This window comes from Watersipora subatra, chromosome 6 (assembly GCF_963576615.1).
Source record: "Watersipora subatra chromosome 6, tzWatSuba1.1, whole genome shotgun sequence".
Classification (NCBI taxonomy): domain Eukaryota; kingdom Metazoa; phylum Bryozoa; class Gymnolaemata; order Cheilostomatida; family Watersiporidae; genus Watersipora; species Watersipora subatra.
In genome coordinates this window covers 33,875,956-33,895,896 of record NC_088713.1, presented here as the reverse complement: position 1 = coordinate 33,895,896, position 19,941 = coordinate 33,875,956, and the positions used below count along the sequence as shown (strand labels likewise).

General features: G+C 35.8%; 2 protein-coding genes across 4 annotated transcripts in view; one reads left to right on the top strand and one right to left on the bottom strand.

Annotated features, from left to right (window-relative positions):
- The window catches only part of LOC137398672 (uncharacterized), a 38,456-nt gene extending 20,008 nt beyond the window's left edge, over window positions 1-18,448 (top strand). For both annotated transcript variants that reach the window (XM_068084854.1, XM_068084855.1), the window contains exons 4-8: window positions 11,099-11,286; window positions 14,902-15,029; window positions 15,974-16,078; window positions 17,098-17,230; window positions 17,473-18,448. In XM_068084854.1, coding sequence (XP_067940955.1) covers window positions 11,099-11,286; window positions 14,902-15,029; window positions 15,974-16,078; window positions 17,098-17,230; window positions 17,473-17,603 — 685 coding nt within the window. In that variant the 3' untranslated portion in view covers window positions 17,604-18,448. The remainder of the gene's footprint in view (window positions 1-11,098; window positions 11,287-14,901; window positions 15,030-15,973; window positions 16,079-17,097; window positions 17,231-17,472) is intronic.
- Window positions 18,449-18,836: 388 nt separating this feature from the next.
- The window catches only part of LOC137398599 (protein zer-1 homolog), a 55,934-nt gene continuing 54,829 nt past the window's right edge, over window positions 18,837-19,941 (bottom strand). For both annotated transcript variants that reach the window (XM_068084763.1, XM_068084764.1), the window contains one exon: window positions 18,837-19,417. The gene's annotated coding sequence lies outside the window, so the exon portion shown is untranslated. The remainder of the gene's footprint in view (window positions 19,418-19,941) is intronic.

Below are 19,941 nucleotides of genomic sequence, written 5' to 3'. Positions count from 1 at the left end.
TGTACCTGAATCATCTATTGCACATATACATGTACCTGAATCATTTATTGCACATATACATGTACCTGAATCATCTATTGCACATATACATGTACCTGAATCATTTATTGCACATATACATGTACCTGAATCATCTATTGCACATATACATGTACCTGAATCGTCTATTGCACATATACATGTACCTGAATCGTTTATTGCACATATACATGTACCTGAATCATCTATTGCACATATACATGTACCTGAATCATCTGTTACACATATGCATGTACCTGAATCATCTATTGCACATATACATGTACCTGAATCATCTATTGCACATATACATGTACGTGAATCATCTATTGCACATATACATGTACCTGAAGCGTCTATTGCACAGATACATGTACCTGAATCATCTATTGCACATATACATGTACCTGAATCGTCTATTGCACATATACGTACCTGAATCGTCTATTGCACATATACATGTACCTGAATCATCTATTGCACATATACATGTACCTGAATCATCTATTGCACATATACATGTACGTGAATCATCTATTGCACATATACATGTACCTGAATTGTCTATTGCACATATACATGTACCTGAATCGTTTATTGCACATATACATGTACCTGAATCATCTATTGCACATATACATGTACCTGAATCGTCTATTGCACATATACATGTACCTGAATCGTTTATTGCACATATACATGTACCTGAATCATCTATTGCACATATACATGTACCTGAATCATCTATTGCACATATACATGTACGTGAATCATCTATTGCACATATACATGTACCTGAAGCGTCTATTGCACAGATACATGTACCTGAATCATCTATTGCACATATACATGTACCTGAATCGTCTATTGCACATATACATGTACCTGAATCGTTTATTGCACATATACATGTACCTGAATCATCTATTGCACATATACATGTACCTGAATCATCTATTGCACATATACATGTACATGAATCATCTATTGCACATATACATGTACCTAAAGCGTCTATTGCACAGATACATGTACCTGAATCGTCTATTGCACATATACATGTACCTGAATCATCTGTTACACATATGCATGTACCTGAATCATCTATTGCACATATACATGTACCTGAATCGTCTATTGCACATATACATGTACCTGAATCGTCTATTGCACATATACATGTACCTGAATCGTTTATTGCACAGATACATGTACCTGAATCATTTATTACACATATGCATGTACCTGAATCATCTATTGCACATATACATGTACCTGAATCATTTATTGCACATATACATGTACCTGAATCATCTATTGCACATATACATGTACCTGAATCATTTATTGCACATATACATGTACCTGAATCATCTATTGCACATATACATGTACCTGAATCGTCTATTGCACATATACATGTACCTGAATCGTTTATTGCACATATACATGTACCTGAATCATCTATTGCACATATACATGTACCTGAATCATCTGTTACACATATGCATGTACCTGAATCATCTATTGCACATATACATGTACCTGAATCATCTATTGCACATATACATGTACGTGAATCATCTATTGCACATATACATGTACCTGAAGCGTCTATTGCACAGATACATGTACCTGAATCATCTATTGCACATATACATGTACCTGAATCGTCTATTGCACATATACGTACCTGAATCGTCTATTGCACATATACATGTACCTGAATCATCTATTGCACATATACATGTACCTGAATCATCTATTGCACATATACATGTACGTGAATCATCTATTGCACATATACATGTACCTAAAGCGTCTATTGCACAGATACATGTACCTGAATCGTCTATTGCACATATACATGTACCTGAATCATCTGTTACACATATGCATGTACCTGAATCATCTATTGCACATATACATGTACCTGAATCGTCTATTGCACATATACATGTACCTGAATCGTCTATTGCACATATACATGTACCTGAATCGTTTATTGCACAGATACATGTACCTGAATCATTTATTACACATATGCATGTACCTGAATCATCTATTGCACATATACATGTACCTGAATCATTTATTGCACATATACATGTACCTGAATCATCTATTGCACATATACATGTACCTGAATCATTTATTGCACATATACATGTACCTGAATCATCTATTGCACATATACATGTACCTGAATCGTCTATTGCACATATACATGTACCTGAATCGTTTATTGCACATATACATGTACCTGAATCATCTATTGCACATATACATGTACCTGAATCATCTGTTACACATATGCATGTACCTGAATCATCTATTGCACATATACATGTACCTGAATCGTCTATTGCACATATACATGTACCTGAATCATCTATTGCACATATACATGTACCTAAAGCGTCTATTGCACATATACATGTACCTGAATCGTTTATTGCACATATACATGTACCTGAATCATCTATTGCACATATACATGTACCTGAATCATCTATTGCACATATACATGTACGTGAATCATCTATTGCACATATACATGTACCTGAATCGTCTATTGCACATATACATGTACCTGAATCGTCTATTGCACATATACATGTACCTGAATCGTTTATTGCACAGATACATGTACCTGAATCATTTATTACACATATGCATGTACCTGAATCATCTATTGCACATATACATGTACCTGAATCATTTATTGCACATATACATGTACCTGAATCATCTATTGCACATATACATGTACCTGAATCATTTATTGCACATATACATGTACCTGAATCATCTATTGCACATATACATGTACCTGAATCGTCTATTGCACATATACATGTACCTGAATCGTTTATTGCACATATACATGTACCTGAATCATCTATTGCACATATACATGTACCTGAATCATCTGTTACACATATGCATGTACCTGAATCATCTATTGCACATATACATGTACCTGAATCATCTATTGCACATATACATGTACGTGAATCATCTATTGCACATATACATGTACCTGAAGCGTCTATTGCACAGATACATGTACCTGAATCATCTATTGCACATATACATGTACCTGAATCGTCTATTGCACATATACGTACCTGAATCGTTTATTGCACATATACATGTACCTGAATCATCTATTGCACATATACATGTACCTGAATCATCTATTGCACATATACATGTACGTGAATCATCTATTGCACATATACATGTACCTAAAGCGTCTATTGCACAGATACATGTACCTGAATCGTCTATTGCACATATACATGTACCTGAATCATCTGTTACACATATGCATGTACCTGAATCATCTATTGCACATATACATGTACCTGAATCGTCTATTGCACATATACATGTACCTGAATCGTCTATTGCACATATACATGTACCTGAATCGTTTATTGCACAGATACATGTACCTGAATCATTTATTACACATATGCATGTACCTGAATCATCTATTGCACATATACATGTACCTGAATCATTTATTGCACATATACATGTACCTGAATCATCTATTGCACATATACATGTACCTGAATCATTTATTGCACATATACATGTACCTGAATCATCTATTGCACATATACATGTACCTGACTCGTTTATTGCACATATACATGTACCTGAATCGTTTATTGCACATATACATGTACCTGAATCATTTATTGCACATATACATGTACCTGAATCATCTATTGCACATATACATGTACCTGACTCGTTTATTGCACATATACATGTACCTGAATCATCTATTGCACATATACATGTACCTGAATCGTTTATTGCACATATACATGTACCTGAATCATCTATTGCACATATACATGTACCTGAATCATATATTGCACATATACATCTACCTGAATCATCTGTTACACATATGCATGTACCTGAATCATCTATTGCACATATACATGTACTTGAATCGTTTATTGCACATATACATGTACCTGAATCATCTATTGCACATATACATGTACCTGAATCATATATTGCACATATACATGTACCTGAATCATCTGTTACACATATGCATGTACCTGAATCATCTATTGCACATATACATGTACCTGAATCGTCTATTGCACATATACATGTGCCTGAATCGTCTATTGCACATATACATGTACCTGAATCGTTTATTGCACAGATACATGTACCTGAATCATTTATTACACATATGCATGTACCTGAATCATCTATTGCACATATACATGTACCTGAATCATCTATTGCACATATACATGTACCTGAATCGTTTATTGCACATATACATGTACCTGAATTATCTATTGCACATATACATGTACCTGAATCATTTATTGCACATATACATGTACCTGAATCATCTATTGCACATATACATGTAGCTAAATCATCTATTGCACATATACATGTACCTGAATCATCTGTTACACATATACATGTACCTGAATCATCTATTGCACATATACATGTACCTGAATCATCTGTTACACATATACATGTACCTGAATCATCTATTGCACATATACATGTACCTGAATCATTTATTGCACATATACATGTACCTGAATTATCTATTGCACATATACATGTACCTGAATCATCTATTGCACATATACATGTACCTGAATCGTTTATTGCACATATACATGTACCTGAATCGTCTATTGCACATATACATGTACCTGAATCGTCTATTGCACATATACATGTACCTGAATCATCTATTGCACATATACATGTACCTGACTCGTTTATTGCACATATACATGTACCTGAATCGTTTATTGCACATATACATGTACCTGAATCATTTATTGCACATATACATATACCTGAATCGTCTATTGCACATATACATGTACCTGAATCGTTTATTGCACATATACATGTACCCTGAACAAAATAAAATTTACCATTTTCTCCAAACATGATAAGGTGAAGATGTTTGGAATGCATATGCGTCACGCATAGGGAATTTAAAAGCTAGTATTACGCATAATCCTTGAATGGTACTGTTTGAGGCACAGATGCCTCGCGTAGAGATTTGCGCGTTCCAAAAATCACACGACAATTCGATATTACAAAATTTTCAATATCAAATTGAATTGCGATATATTACTATTTACTATTACTATATTACGTAAAAAACATGCAAACTTTTCTTTATATTTTTGGTATTTTTCAACTTAAAAAGTAACTGTTTTGTTTGCGGGATAATTAGAAACATTTATTTCATGTATGCCTGTGGGCATGGAGGGCCATGGGATGAGCATATTATAAGACTAAAAGGCCCATGTGTTTTAGTTCCAGCTTACTCTGAAATTCGTCAGGCATGAGATAAATCATGACATGAAAGCACATAAAGCCATCACTCTGACAATCATTAGTTGTGAGATAAATCGCCATTTATTGATTATATCATTTATACGTTTGGCAATACGCCTTTAAAGGGTGGCAACTTTTAAATCGTCCTTCAAAATGCTAACCAATCAAATTACCATTGCGAAGCTCTAGCCTCGTGCCCTTACCAGTAGATTCTCTTTGGCAAAAAAAGCATTTTTATCTGCTAATAATGTATAGATAGTTATGCTGTATTCATGAACCTATACGGCTAATTGTGTGTAGGTTTATATCACAATCCCTCACATAGACTGTGATGGTTGGAAGTGGTAGCATGCAGGGTAGCTATGTAACTATGTAGCATGCAGGGTAGTTATGTAGCATGCAGAGTAGCTATGTAGCATGCAGAGTAGCTATGTAGCATGCAGGGTAGCTATGTAGAATGCAGGGTAGCTATGTAGAATGCAGGGAAGCTATGTAGCATGCAGAGTAGCTATGTAGCATGCAGGGTAGCTATGTAGAATGCAGGGTAGCTATGTAGAATGCAGGGTAGCTATGTAGCATGCAGAGTAGCTATGTAGCATGCAGGGTAGCTATGTAGCATGCAGAGTAGTTATGTAGCATGCAGGGTAGCTATGTAGAATGCAGGGTAGCTATGATGAAAGTTGTGAGTTCGAGTTTCATTGAAAACAGGTTTTTCTAACCTCCAGGCGTTACTTCAGACAGACGCTTATAGTAAAGATTTTGTAACATTTTGTAATTTTGATAAAATTTGCTAATTACCCTAGGACACTTATATTTCGCTAGTATTTAGTTTCGTGAGTAGCACACAGAGTAAAATTTCGCTGCAACTTATTTTCGCAGCTCTGATGAGTGCGAAAATATAGTGATGTGAAAATAAATACAGTGGAACAAACAAATTAGATTCCTCAGGTCCGGTCCTCTAGTAAAAAAAGTTTTTATATTTGCGACTAGTTTGTATTTGTAACCCGCAGGTATAAATGTATGGCAGAAATCGATAATTCAACGTGATCGCTTGCTGCCATTTGTTTCTTGGACTATCAATGACGTCTCGGTCCTTTCCGTCGTGACCGATATAGTACCAATATTAGATCTCAAGTATTTATAGCAAGCGATGGCCATGGCACGTTTTGAGTTCACAATATTTCAAATTTAAAAAAAAATCAAATACAGTACATGTCTCATAAAAAAGAAAATAGATAACAACCAACATCACAACCAGAACTGTATAACATGGTTGGACCTGGTGAGGGTTGTTATCGTTTTTGGTTGGCAGTAAAATTCATCACTACAATAAGTATTATTTAATTGTATGACTTCACCTACCAGACTTTCATCCTCATCAGTTACAAATTCGGTGACTAAACTGATATCATCATCTTCTTCGTTTGTCTTGGCTTTTCCAAAAAAAATTGTTATCTTAATTTGCTTTGCCATGCTGCTCATTCGGTGTACTAACGAATTTACTAGAAATTTCCCAATGAGCTCAATCACACACAAAATTATCTGCATTTCTAATATCACGATTTTGTTGTGGATATCAATGAACTACAGGGTCGTATTCCCTTGGACAGCTGGCCGGCTAAGACGCCCCAACTTTTTAGGAATTTCATAGTCCAACGGCTATAGAAAGGTTTTTATCGCTGTAGAATATCACTTTATTCGAAGCCATAGATACAAACATCAACTTTTAGTAGTTCTTAGGCGTCATTATTATCTTCATTAGCGGCAAAATATTCTTGTTAACGACTTTTATAAAGGTTTGCAAAATATCAAGTTTTAGCAAACATCTGCTTGCCCATATCCTACTTAATGAACTTGAAATAAAATCGGCAAAAATGATCTTTGTTAAAACGCTTAAAAGAAAAAGATGTCTTCTTTCTGAGCTTTTTAACTGCATACAAGTTTTGCCTGTTTTAATTTTAAAACGTTTTGTCAGTCACATCAGCTAAAACAAAGCAAATCTTGCCAATAAAATTTTTTAAAACTTCACGTGAGAGGCCCGGCTGAGGCCTTACATAAGAGAAACCTGTTGGGAGCTTACAGCACCCCCCCCCTCCTTCTCCACACCCCAGATGTTCATAACTAGTCGTCTAACATTAGCCCCCCAACTTGCAACCAGTGAATACAGGCCTGTGTAGAACATAGCTATTTAATTTCGAATTTTCGCTAGTTCGTTATGATAGTTTAGTTTCGCGCATGAATTTTTCGCGTGATGATGACTCCGCGAAAACGCGAAAGTTAGATGCCGCGAATACTTAAGTGTCCTAGGGTACCGTGTTTATTACTATGCTACTTTTTGGCATTTTTGACATCTATCCTTAGGGACGACTTTCTTAGGGACTATACTTAGGGAATACTTTGGGACGATACTGTACCAGTGATTACTGGTACAGTATCAGTTCATTACAGTGAAAGCCCATTACTGGTACAGTATCAGTTCATTACAGTGAAAGTTCATTACTGGTACAGTATCAGTCCATTACAGTAAAAGCCCATTTCTGGTACAGTAATAGTCCATTGTTGGTACAGTAACAGTCCATTACAATAAAAGCCCATTACTGGTACAGTATCAGTTCATTACAGTGAAAGTCCATTGTTGGTACAGTAACAGTCCATTACAATAAAAGCCCATTACTGGTACAGTATCAGTTCATTACAGTGAAAGCCCATTACTGGTACAGTATCAGTTCATTACAGTGAAAGTTCATTACTGGTACAGTATCAGTCCATTACAGTAAAAGCCCATTTCTGGTACAGTAATAGTCCATTGTTGGTACAGTAACAGTCCATTACAATAAAAGCCCATTACTGGTACAGTATCAGTTCATTACAGTGAAAGTCCATTGCTGGTACAGTATCAGTCCATTACAATAAAAGCCCATTACTGGTACAGTATCAGTTCATTACAGTGAAAGTCCATTGTTGGTACAGTAACAGTCCATTACAATAAAAGCCCATTACTGGTACAGTATCAGTTCATTACAGTGAAAGTCCATTGCTGGTACAGTATCAGTCAATTACTGCACTTTTACTGGTCTTCTGTCTCAACCTTTTGCCAAGCAAGTTTGTGCCATGAATGGAGGTTCAATGAAAATAGGCCTCCTAAAAAGCTGTAGCAATTACTTTTCATGCCTCAATCATTAAGAACTTAATCTAGACATTCTGTTGGTAAGCTTTTTTCAATGATGAAAACAGCAGGTGTCCTGCCAGCTATTATAATTTATACTATTTTATAGCCAAAAAATACCTCAGTGAAGACTAGTTAATATGTATTCAGCATTCAGCCAAATATTCTTTTATTACTGTCTCAAATTTTGCCAATCTAGTGAGAGAGTGCACAGAAAAACAACATTGAATCAAGTCCATTTTAGCATGAAAATGTCATTCTAACAGTAATCTGGCAAATAACAATGAATGAGCTTTTTAAATTTATTAAATTTAACTCATTGTGCATCGTGAGCCGATTGATGCCGACTTGAGTAGACTTGGCAGACCTGGGTATACTTGGCGGACTTGAGTAGACTTAGCAGACTACTTGCAGACTTAGCAGACTTGAGTAGACTTATCACACTTCAGTAGAGTTAGCAGACTTGAGTAGACTTATCACACTTCAGTAGAGTTAGCAGACTTCAGTAGACCTATCTTATAAGACTTGAGTAAACTTATCAGACTTGAGTAGACTTAGCAGACTTGAGTAGACTTTTCAGACTTCAGTAGAGTTAGCAGACTCGAGTAGACTTATCAGACTTGAATAGACTTAGCATACTTGAGTAGACTTAGCAGACTTGAGTAGACTTATCAAACTTGAGTAGACTTAGCATACTTGAGTAGACTTATCAGACTTGAGTAGACTTAGCATACTTGAGTAGACTTAGCAGACTTGAGTAGACTTAGCAGACTTGAGTAGACTTAGCATACTTGAGTAGACTTAGCATACTTGAGTAGACTTAGCAGACTTGAGTAGACTTAGCAGACTTGAGTAGACTTAGCATACTTGAGTAGACTTAGCATACTTGAGTAGACTTAGCATACTTGAGTAAACTTAGCATACTTGAGTAGACTTAGCAGACTTGAGTAGACTTATCAGACTTGAGTAGACTTATCAGACTTGAGTAGACTTAGCAGAAAGGCTTTTGATTAGTAATTTATTAATTAGCTTTTTGTTTCAGCGCTAAAGCAAAATGAAGCAAACATCGGCTTACATTGAGCCAATAGAAAACATGTTTACAGCCCACTCTGAGCTGAGCTTTGACTTAACAAAAACATTCAATTTTGATTGTAACTTCTTCTTTGCAATACCCAGCCGTGACAGAAACATTACAGCTGCTCGAGCTTCACTTATTGTAAATACTGATATGCTTCTAATGATTCTCTACTGGGTCTAATAACAGAGATTGTTTTACTTTCAACAACAACAACAATAACAGCAACAACAACGACAATAATAATAATTCTGTTAGCTAAAGTAATAATGGTAAGTCGGAGCTCAAGTTGTTGGTAAAGGAAGGTGCTAAGAAAGTGTTTGAGCTCATTTTGCACAAGCTTTTCTAGACTTGTTTTAATATCGCGTGCTATAAAACTGATGCTTATTAATTTGGCAATCAAACCTTTTTCATAGACCTCATAGCTCAAAAATTATAAACAGTTATGACTATTGTCAAATATTAGGTTTTATGGAATATTTATTTATGTCCCAGTTAAACAGAGTAGAAAAAGAAAGTTAAGAAACTATCATTCATTCATCAAGAACCTCATCAAACTTTACAAAGTTGGAATGTATTTTTGTTTTTATTTCAAATAGGATTCTGGGTAATCTTTTTTCCATGTTTTAATAACCAGGAAAAATGCAGCTCTAATTTTGATGTCACCGGTTCAACAATGGCTAAAGTCATTTTCATAAAATTTTCAACTAGTTGCACCAATGTTTTTACCTCTACTATCTGAGTATTATTGATTCGAATCCATCAGCAATGAGTGTTTTTATAACGTCAATTCGTACGCTCACGTTAGGTGCCTTCACACTAATTTAGCGCAAAGAAATGTCGTCGAATACGTTCGGAATTTACTTTTTTTATTTGAAATAGAAGCATTTTCAAACCAAGCAAAGAAACAGTTATTCATTTTTTTATCAAAAGATACAGAAACCATTTTACAAAATTTTCTGATTCCTGCAAGAAAACAGAGCTATTAAACAACAAATATAAATAAAGAGATATTTCCACTGTTGTACTTCAATCACTTATGAGAAACTTTAGGAATCTGCAAAGTTCAAACTCAATGCAGTAAAAAACCATAAGCAGGGTGGTGATAACTCCGGTGCTGAATGGTCAATAGGAAACCTTTCGACTATATGTTGTCTGGAAATTGGACTATCAAAAAAAGCTTCCTAATAGTTTATATAGAAACAATAATAATAATGATCTTTACAATAATAAGAGCAGTAACAATAATGTCCATTCATTTGCTCGTCATCCGGAGCCACTGCTGGAAGCTAGGAAAAAAGGGCATTGTGCAGGATTTGATCCTGCAAGTTTACACTCTGCCCCATGGCACGCTACCACCTGACCATCTCTTAGAGCACAGTAGACCTCTACTAGTACCTCTCTAGGTACTAGTATATCTATAATAGACATTAGCCAATTTGTGTTGCTGGTTATTACTCCTGGTATTCTTTTAGTGCAGAGTTGTCCTCCCGCTTAGAGAAACTTTGGAGTGAAGTTGCAATGCTTACATCAGTAGTATCCACTTTAGAGCCTTCGATCATGGCTGACTTGAGTAACTCATCAATTCGATTCGAGAGAGGCAGCACTTATGTGCACTGGGGTCGCAGCGAATGCAATGGAGATGCTGAATTGGTCTACTCAGGTAAAATATAGCACTATTTGCCTTAAAGTACGTCAATTACACTGTTCTTTAAAAATATGCTATAAAAATTTTTTTTTGAAAACATTAACTCTTAGGACTCTGCATGAACCTTTCTGATCTCTCTGAGCTGCTCCTGCTCCATGTTGCTTAACATGGAAAATATTCACTGTGATACGAAAAATCTTTACTATATTATGAGTCGTGTCTCCCTGTACGGCTGAAACCACGATAAGATCATTAAAAAAAGGTTTCCTCAAACAAGTATTGAGCTCACATATTCCAATTTGCAAGCAAGCGCACTACCAACCGCACCACTTGACCACCATTAAACAACTACACAGCTCGCATACTAATTGTAAACATGACAGTCTCTCAGCCTACTGCCATCATACTAGTGAGTTGTCATATATGAACCATGTTGTCCGTCTAATGTCTTGCTAAGAGCAGTGAGAAGAAAGTTTGGCCCATGTGGGAATTGTTTGTTTGTTTTATTTACATTAAATCATAACATAACAAGATGATAGAAAAGGTGCAATGAAGGCTCAAATGCGCAGTAGCGCGGCTATTCGAGGCGCGGAGCCCGAGTTAACGATTGAGATTGTTTATGAAGAAAACATGGTTGTCTAAAAAAAAGAATCGAAACAAATCTATTCTAAAGAGTCCAGTAAGTACTGCTTCAAAGCAGCCCTAAAACCATCATGACTATCAATTTTTCATAGCTAAATTGGCAAGGAATTTCATGCTGATGACAAGCATGGCCAGCAGTAAGGAGGATGGAAGAGGTATTGAAAATATGGAATGACGATTGACAATGTGTTGACAAGTTAGTTTGAGATTTAAATTGAGTAAAAGCTAAAAGACATTCTTAGTTAGTATAGGCAAAACATAAGATTTTTTAAGCAAAGGAGTTGATGAAAATAGGAGTTTTTATGATATACTATTATAAGCAATTGCTTCTGGATGGCCAAAGCATTTCTCCATGCTTCCAAGCGAGAAGCTATTTTAGTGTTGAATAGAGTATTATGTAAAAGCGAAAGAGGCGTTTCTGGTAAGATCAATTAGGCCTAGTAAATAAGTTACAAGCTTTGGCGGAGTTGTTTTTTCAATAATTCTACATGCCTTGACCAGTTTAGTGTAATATCTATTGTAATGCCTAAAAATTTTATGCTATCCATCATTTGTATGTTTGTATGTTTGTCCATTCATGGAAACGTTTTTTGGTAACCAGCAGGCCCGTATTCCCAGGGGCGGCTGGCCGGATGAGCCGCCCAAACTTTTTAGGAATTTTCCACGGCTAAGTACAGTCAAACCCGGATAACTCGCCCTCGCATAAAATGTAACATTTCATCCCGAACACGAGGTTAACTCGAACGGATTTGTTTGGTCCGTTCCCACGCAATGATGAATTGCTTTAGATAACTCCAGCTCAACATCATTTACTCGAACAGTTATTTGCTCATCAGCTTTAGAGACGGTTTTTATCGTTGTAAAATATCACTTTATTCAAAGCCATGGAGACAAACATCAACTTTTAGTAGTTCTTAGACGTCATTATTATCATCATCAGTGGCAAAATATTCTTGTTAGCGACCTTTATAAAGGTTTGCAAAAGGTCAAGTTTTACCAAACATCTGCTTGGCCATGTCCCATCGAAAGCGTGGAAACCTCCGTGTAAACTTAAAATGAAATTGGCAAAATTGATCTTTGTTAAATTGCTCAAAAGAAAAAGATCTCGTTTTTCTGAGCCTTTTAACTGCGGTCAAGTTTTGCCTAATTTAATCTAAAAACGTTCCGGCAGTCACATCACCAAAAACAAAACAAATCTCAAAAGATAGAAAAATGTTCATACTTTCTGATAAATTTGTTTAAAACTTCACATGAGAGGCGCCGCTGGAGGCCCCCCATAAGAGAAACCTGTTGGGGGACTTACGCCGCCCCCTCCACACCTCCAGGTGTTCATAACTAGTCGCCTAACATTAGCCGCCCCAACTTGCAGCCAGTGAATACAGGCTTGGTAATCAGAATTGATTTTGTAGATTTTGAATAACTATGAAATTAGTCTTGTCAACATTCAATGTTAGTTTGTTTTGGTCACACCAATTAGCTATCGCGTCTAATTCTCTGTTTTTTGTAGCTATATCTTTATTCAAGTTTTTAGCGGTATAAAATAAGTTAGTATCATCAGCAAACAAAACAGTCTTAAAGTTATTAGTACTTTTTACAAAATCATTTATATATAACAAAAATAGTGTTGATCCAAGAATGGCTTTTTGTGGCACTCTACATTTAATTACTAAAAGTTGGGATATTTTCTGTGCATTTTAAAAACGATTTGATAGATAATTTTGAATTAATTATAAACACGAATGAAAAAAATTTAATTGCTTAAGCTTATTAATGAAATAGAGTGATCTATTGTATCAAAAACCTTTGAGAAGTCAATGGATATAAAACAGATAGGCTATTATTTAAAGCTGCAACAGTGGCATCACTGTTGTATGAGGCCACTGTTGCACGGTATCATACAACAGTGATGCCATATGTTGTGTAACTCCCACAATACAACAGTGATGCCATATGTTGTGTTACTCCCACAATACAACAGTGATGCCATATGTTGATGTTACTCCCACAATACAACAGTGATGCCATATGTTGTGTTACTCCCACAATACAACAGTGATGCCATATGTTGTGTTACTCCCACAATACAACAGTGATGCCATATGTTGTGTTACTCCGACAATACAACAGTGATGCCATATGTTGTGTTACTGCCACAATACAACAGTGATACCATATGTTGTGTTACTGCCACAATACAACAGTGATGCCATATGTTGTGTTACTCCCACAATACAACAGTGATGCCATATGTTGGGTTACTCCCACAATACAACAGTGATGCCATATGTTGTGTTACTCCCACAATACAACAGTGATGCCATATGTTGTGTTACTCCCACAATACAACAGTGATGCCATATGTTGTGTTACTCCCACAATACAACAGGGATGCCATATGTTGTGTTACTCCCACAATACAACAGGGATGCCATATGTTGATGTTACTCCCGCAATACAACAGTGATGCCATATGTTGTGTTACTCCCACAATACAACAGTAATGCCATATGTTGTGTTACTCCCACAATACAACAGGGATGCCATATGTTGATGTTACTCCCACAATACAACAGTGATGCCATATGTTGTGTTACTCCCACAATACAACAGGGATGCCATATGTTGTGTTACTCCCACAATACAACAGTGATGCCATGCGCAGACTGCCATGAATGCACAGCGAAATATTAGATAACTTTCACAGCTGCAATCTTTCCCGGCATACCCCGTTGCCTCTATGATGCACATGGTTGCCTCTATGGTGCACATGGTTGACGAATAATCACTGAGAGGACAACCCCGACAACAGCGATACAGTGTAAACCATTCTTTAAGCGTGAGCCAATGCCAAGTGTTCATGCAGGGCTATTGGCACTGTCACTGTATGACTCATCATTGCTTACTGTCACTGTGAACTCTTAGTAATACTCTCTGCCCATAGTTGCTAGTTGCTGGAAGTACATCTCTAGTTTTTTCTTATCTGCTCAGGTTTTGCTGCCGGCTCTCCGACAGCAACAGAGAGGATGTCAGGTGGAGGTGTGCAGTACCTGTGTTTACCGAATCAACCTGAATATAACAGATTTGACATGTCCAATGATACTCTGGCCTTTGGCTGGGTAAGTCGCATGGGATCTAACTGGAGATGAAACTTTTGTAGGCAGTATTTATAAGAAAACCTGTAACGCGATTCGCACCACTTTTAATGTGAATAGAGTTAATAACAATGGAAGGCAGGGAAAATATTTATTATAATAAGATCCGTGTCTCTTCATCCATTCGTCTGTCTGTTCGTCTGTATGAAGCCAAACTTACAGCATAAGAAAAAAGATTGCGTTCAACAGGATGTAACCACGGGACTTTTGGATTGGTAGACCAACACTCTACCACCTGCACTAATCAGCCACGTTTCCAAATTGTGGTACAATTGTGCAGCTACTTACTACACCTAACCATAGATATAACTAACCCATAAATAATAAATAGATATATAATAGGATTTATTATATCTATGCACCTGATAATCTCTCACAACACACTGCCAGGGTATTAGTTCATACAAAGCTTGGTTATATATTAGGAAAATATGTTGCATCATACAGGATTTGAACTCAGAACATTCATCTTAGTGGACTCACACGCTAACGGTATAAAAGCTTTCACATGGTAGCGGACTGTCAGGGTGGGAGTACTAGTAACTTATATATAGGTATACGAGCTCTCACATGGTAGCAGACTGTCAGGGTGGGAGTACTAGTAACTTATATATGGGTATAAGAGCTCTCACATGGCAGCGGACTGTCACGGTAGGAGTACTAGTAACTTATATATGGGTATAAGAGCTCTCACATGGCAGCGGACTGTCACGGTAAAAGTACTAGGAACTAGTAAACTAGTAAGCACGAGATTGCTGTGACCATCTTGTCAAAATTCAAAATTTAAAAATTTCAAACTTTATATAGCACAACCACGAGGCGTGAGTGTAAACCTCCCCATCTTGTTGGTGGCTCACAGTCTAGCTAAGAATCTGTTAACAGGTAATAAACTAGTTCTGACATTTTAGATTTATGGAGCTGAATACATGTCGAGCAAAACAAAGATTTTTCCTGATGAAATGCATGGACAGAATGTGCCCTGCGGGGTGTGTCACTCTCCCCGATCTGCTCATGTAAGTTATCGGGCTAATAATAACTTTGCGTCTACACACTAGCAGTATTTGTTACAATTTTAAGCTTGTTCCTAACACAATCTCGGGCTATAGTGCTAACACAATCTTGGGCTATAGTGCTAACTGTAAGTTTAGACAAGTGAAAGGATTTTAGAGGTATCTAGATTCGGATGTCGGCTAGAACCAAGCTTGTAATTGCCTCCCTTGACACTTTATTTGCACTGTTCATATGTAAGCTTGCGTAAAGAGGTAAATAAAAATTTTTGAATGTGTAGATATCTATAAGATAACTATAACAAAATTTTTTTATTCTTTTTTAAATAGGTGATTTAAAACTTAAAAGTTGGGTAAAGATAAAATTTTCTATTTTTCAACAACAAAGCAGCGAGTTGAGCTGCTCTGAGTTGTATCACTTTGCAAAATCGGTAATTTGTTTGCACACTTTTTTTTTTCGCAATAACCAGCTATTTTTCGCAATAACCAGGCTTCACAAATCAATGGATGAAGATGGTTTCTTGAGTAGCAATAATAGTGACAGCAATTATTCTATTCTTAGCAGTGATAATAATAATGATATGAGCTATAATAATAAGATAATGAGATAATAATAATGATAATGATAGTAAAAGTGCACACTCTTCTGGCTCACAACATGCTCAACTTGTTGTGGGATGTGCTGAAAAAGTGTCCGCGCTCATCTGCAACCTTGTTTTTATGGCATCAGTTAATGTAAAATTTTATGCTGATTAATTTGGTACCAGAATATTTTCCATAGACATTGAGGTTTAAAAGTTGTGAAAACTCATATGCACTCTTTATGTCAAATATTATGCTTTACTGAATATTTAATTATATCACGGTAAAAATAATACTTGGGAAGAGAAAGAGTTAGATCTGACAAAAAAGTGATTTGAGCACAGCTTCGTGGTTTAGTACTCAGAGACAAGCGAACCAATAAAATCTACAATTACAAATATACATGAGATAATTGACACATTATTTTATCTATACACATCTAGATGTTGCTACCTGCGAGGCGAACCTGCCCAGACACTTGGACTATGGAATATGAAGGCTACCTTATGTCCAGCTATATCACAAATCAAAGAGCAACATTCGAATGTGTCGACCATATGCCCGAAGGAATAAATGGTAAATTCTGCCTGATGAATCTATGCTCAAATTATTTGGTAGTTGTTTGCTCATGAATTTTTATAATTTTAGCCTTAAAAGTTGTTCATTGTGCAGTTAGATGAGTTTCACTTAAGGATTAAATTTTCAAGTAACTTTCATAGAGACATCTTCATGTACGTTAGAGTCTGCGGACAGTGTTACCTATAGGAAGTGAAAAGCTGTAATGTCGATAGCTCTATGAAGACAACTCTATGCTTTAGGTACGGAGGGTATAGATGGCGGAGCGCTGTTTTATCACATAGCAGGATACTGCCAAGGACCAGGCAGTCTGCAGCGCTGCCCACCATATGTTCATGCGAGAGAGCTAACTTGCGCCATATGCACCAAATAACCCTCCACCATGTCTAGTCAGGAATGACATCTGTATTTGAACACTCTCTGATAACTGCCAAAAGCTACGTCTCTGGCTCAAATGCAAAACGTTTCACAAACTATTGTGTGTGGAGCACCCATGATGCAGTATTATCCATAGACAGAATTACATATTTGATTTAATCTTAAGATTAATTTTTGCATGGTGTTTGAATGACGCTCTGGTAAAGTAATAGTGAGAATCCGAATCCTGCTTTTACCGATATTTTATAATTTAAAATGTATTCATGGCTGAAGAGTATCATATAGCAGACTAGAGGATGGGAACTTCAAATACTATGATTAGCGCCATTAGAACTCCTCCCTAAAGAACTTATTGTGTCAGAGGATGATTCACTCACTGAAGCTCTTGCCATCTGTGCGATGCACTTCCTTATACCTGAAAATTTCAAGGCTGGGCTATGACCAGTGTCAGTGTGTACAACTGGTCTTGATTCCCTTCAAATTTTATACAATAACTTGAAATGCTAGACAGCCTTCTAGAAGCTTCTGGCACTGATTAATCTCAGTACTGCGTGCTTAAATATTATACCTGGACGACTCCCTTCTTGGAATATAAATGAAGACACAGCAAAGCTTGACCTAACCATCAAAGAGTGTTATAACGGCCATCTGTATCTATCCACTCGCGGCCATCTATGTCTATCAACTCGCATAGTTTTTTATATTTGTCTGACGATGATGCTGGAAAGTGTTTCACAGCTGATTAGTGCCCTATGTTTGTGTTTGGTTTATTTTTATTTTGGTTACTTCGATACCAGTTTATGTATGCCTGTTGCTATTCAATAAATTTGTGTATACTCATTTTTCTTTTGTAAAGCCTTAATGATTATTCAATACCAAGGAAAAACAACTCTTATCCCATTCCAGATCAGTAAGCCCTAGGTCCACCATTGCTCTTGTAAACTTTCATCACGAAGAATAGGATTTAGTACAGACTTAACTTCAAATGAAACTCTAAACTAGTGACTAGTGAAAAAATGTTGGAGGACATATATAAATATATAATCAAATATATAAATGTATTTACATATTCGCATATATAATTCAAGAATGTAAATTTATTTATAAAAAAATCTAAGCAAAGATATGTCCATGAACTATTCTCAAGGTTTGCATAGATTTTGGATGAGATAGTAGTTAGACTCCTAGTATTTTACCGCTGATATAGCAAGGAAAGATAACAAGACAATTGAGAAGACAACTTCAACAGTTTGTATTTCTGTACAAATGATGTCAAATAATTAGTTGATAAATTTGCTAAGTGAAAACTATTCTGCATTTGAAGCGTAATAAAGTAACATGAGACTTAAGCATACTATTGCCGGTTTAAAGTCAGGATGACTGACTACAACATATTCAAACAGGATCAAATGAAGAAAATATTATTTTTAAACACAAAAAAATATCTAAACATACTCCTGGTGCAAAATATGATGAAAAGCTTATATTAGGACCAGCCAACAGTTGAACTGTTAAAAAAACTCACAAATGTTAACAAATACCAGATATCAGTTTTTCTCTTTATTTGCTGGTAATAAATAATAAAAACACACAAGTGCAAATGTATAACTAGTACGTATTTCTGTAGCATTACACTATAGCATTAGTATGTATTAATATAAGATAAATAATACTAACATAAAAATGCTTGCTAACCCGCTGTTTCTTTAGTCTCATTTCAACAATGAAAACTCGAGCTACAACGAAAGCTCGCTTGTCTAGAGTTTTCGTCTATCCCAATAAGGAGCCTACATTAGAAATCCTGGCAACCTGCAATGCAGTAGGTAGGAATTATGCAAATTCAAAGAATCATGATAGATGCATCAGATGTATATACATTATATATAAAATATATACTATATATATGATATATATATAATATTACATATTCATTACGTATATTATATTGCATATAATATAAATATATTATATGTAATGCATAAATAAATATAAATGATATACATGTACCCTAAAACCTCTATTTGAATGCAACCTTGTTAGAGCGCTACCTCTAATAGAACACCACTACATGAGAAAGGTTGCAAAATACAACCTTGAACGCTTCAAAGTCGGAATTAATTTTTATTTTTGAGCAATTTAACAATTTTTAAAAGTCGACAGGACAGGATCAAATTTAATCTTTTTCAACTTGAGAAGTAATCAATATTTCTTTAAACTGAAAAGTCCATCCTATTCAGCAAAATCTTACTAATGATATATAGAATAGCTAAATACTAAATTCTTCCGTTGCATAAAAAAACTGGGAAAAAATTGTTTGGAAAAATAATTTCTTA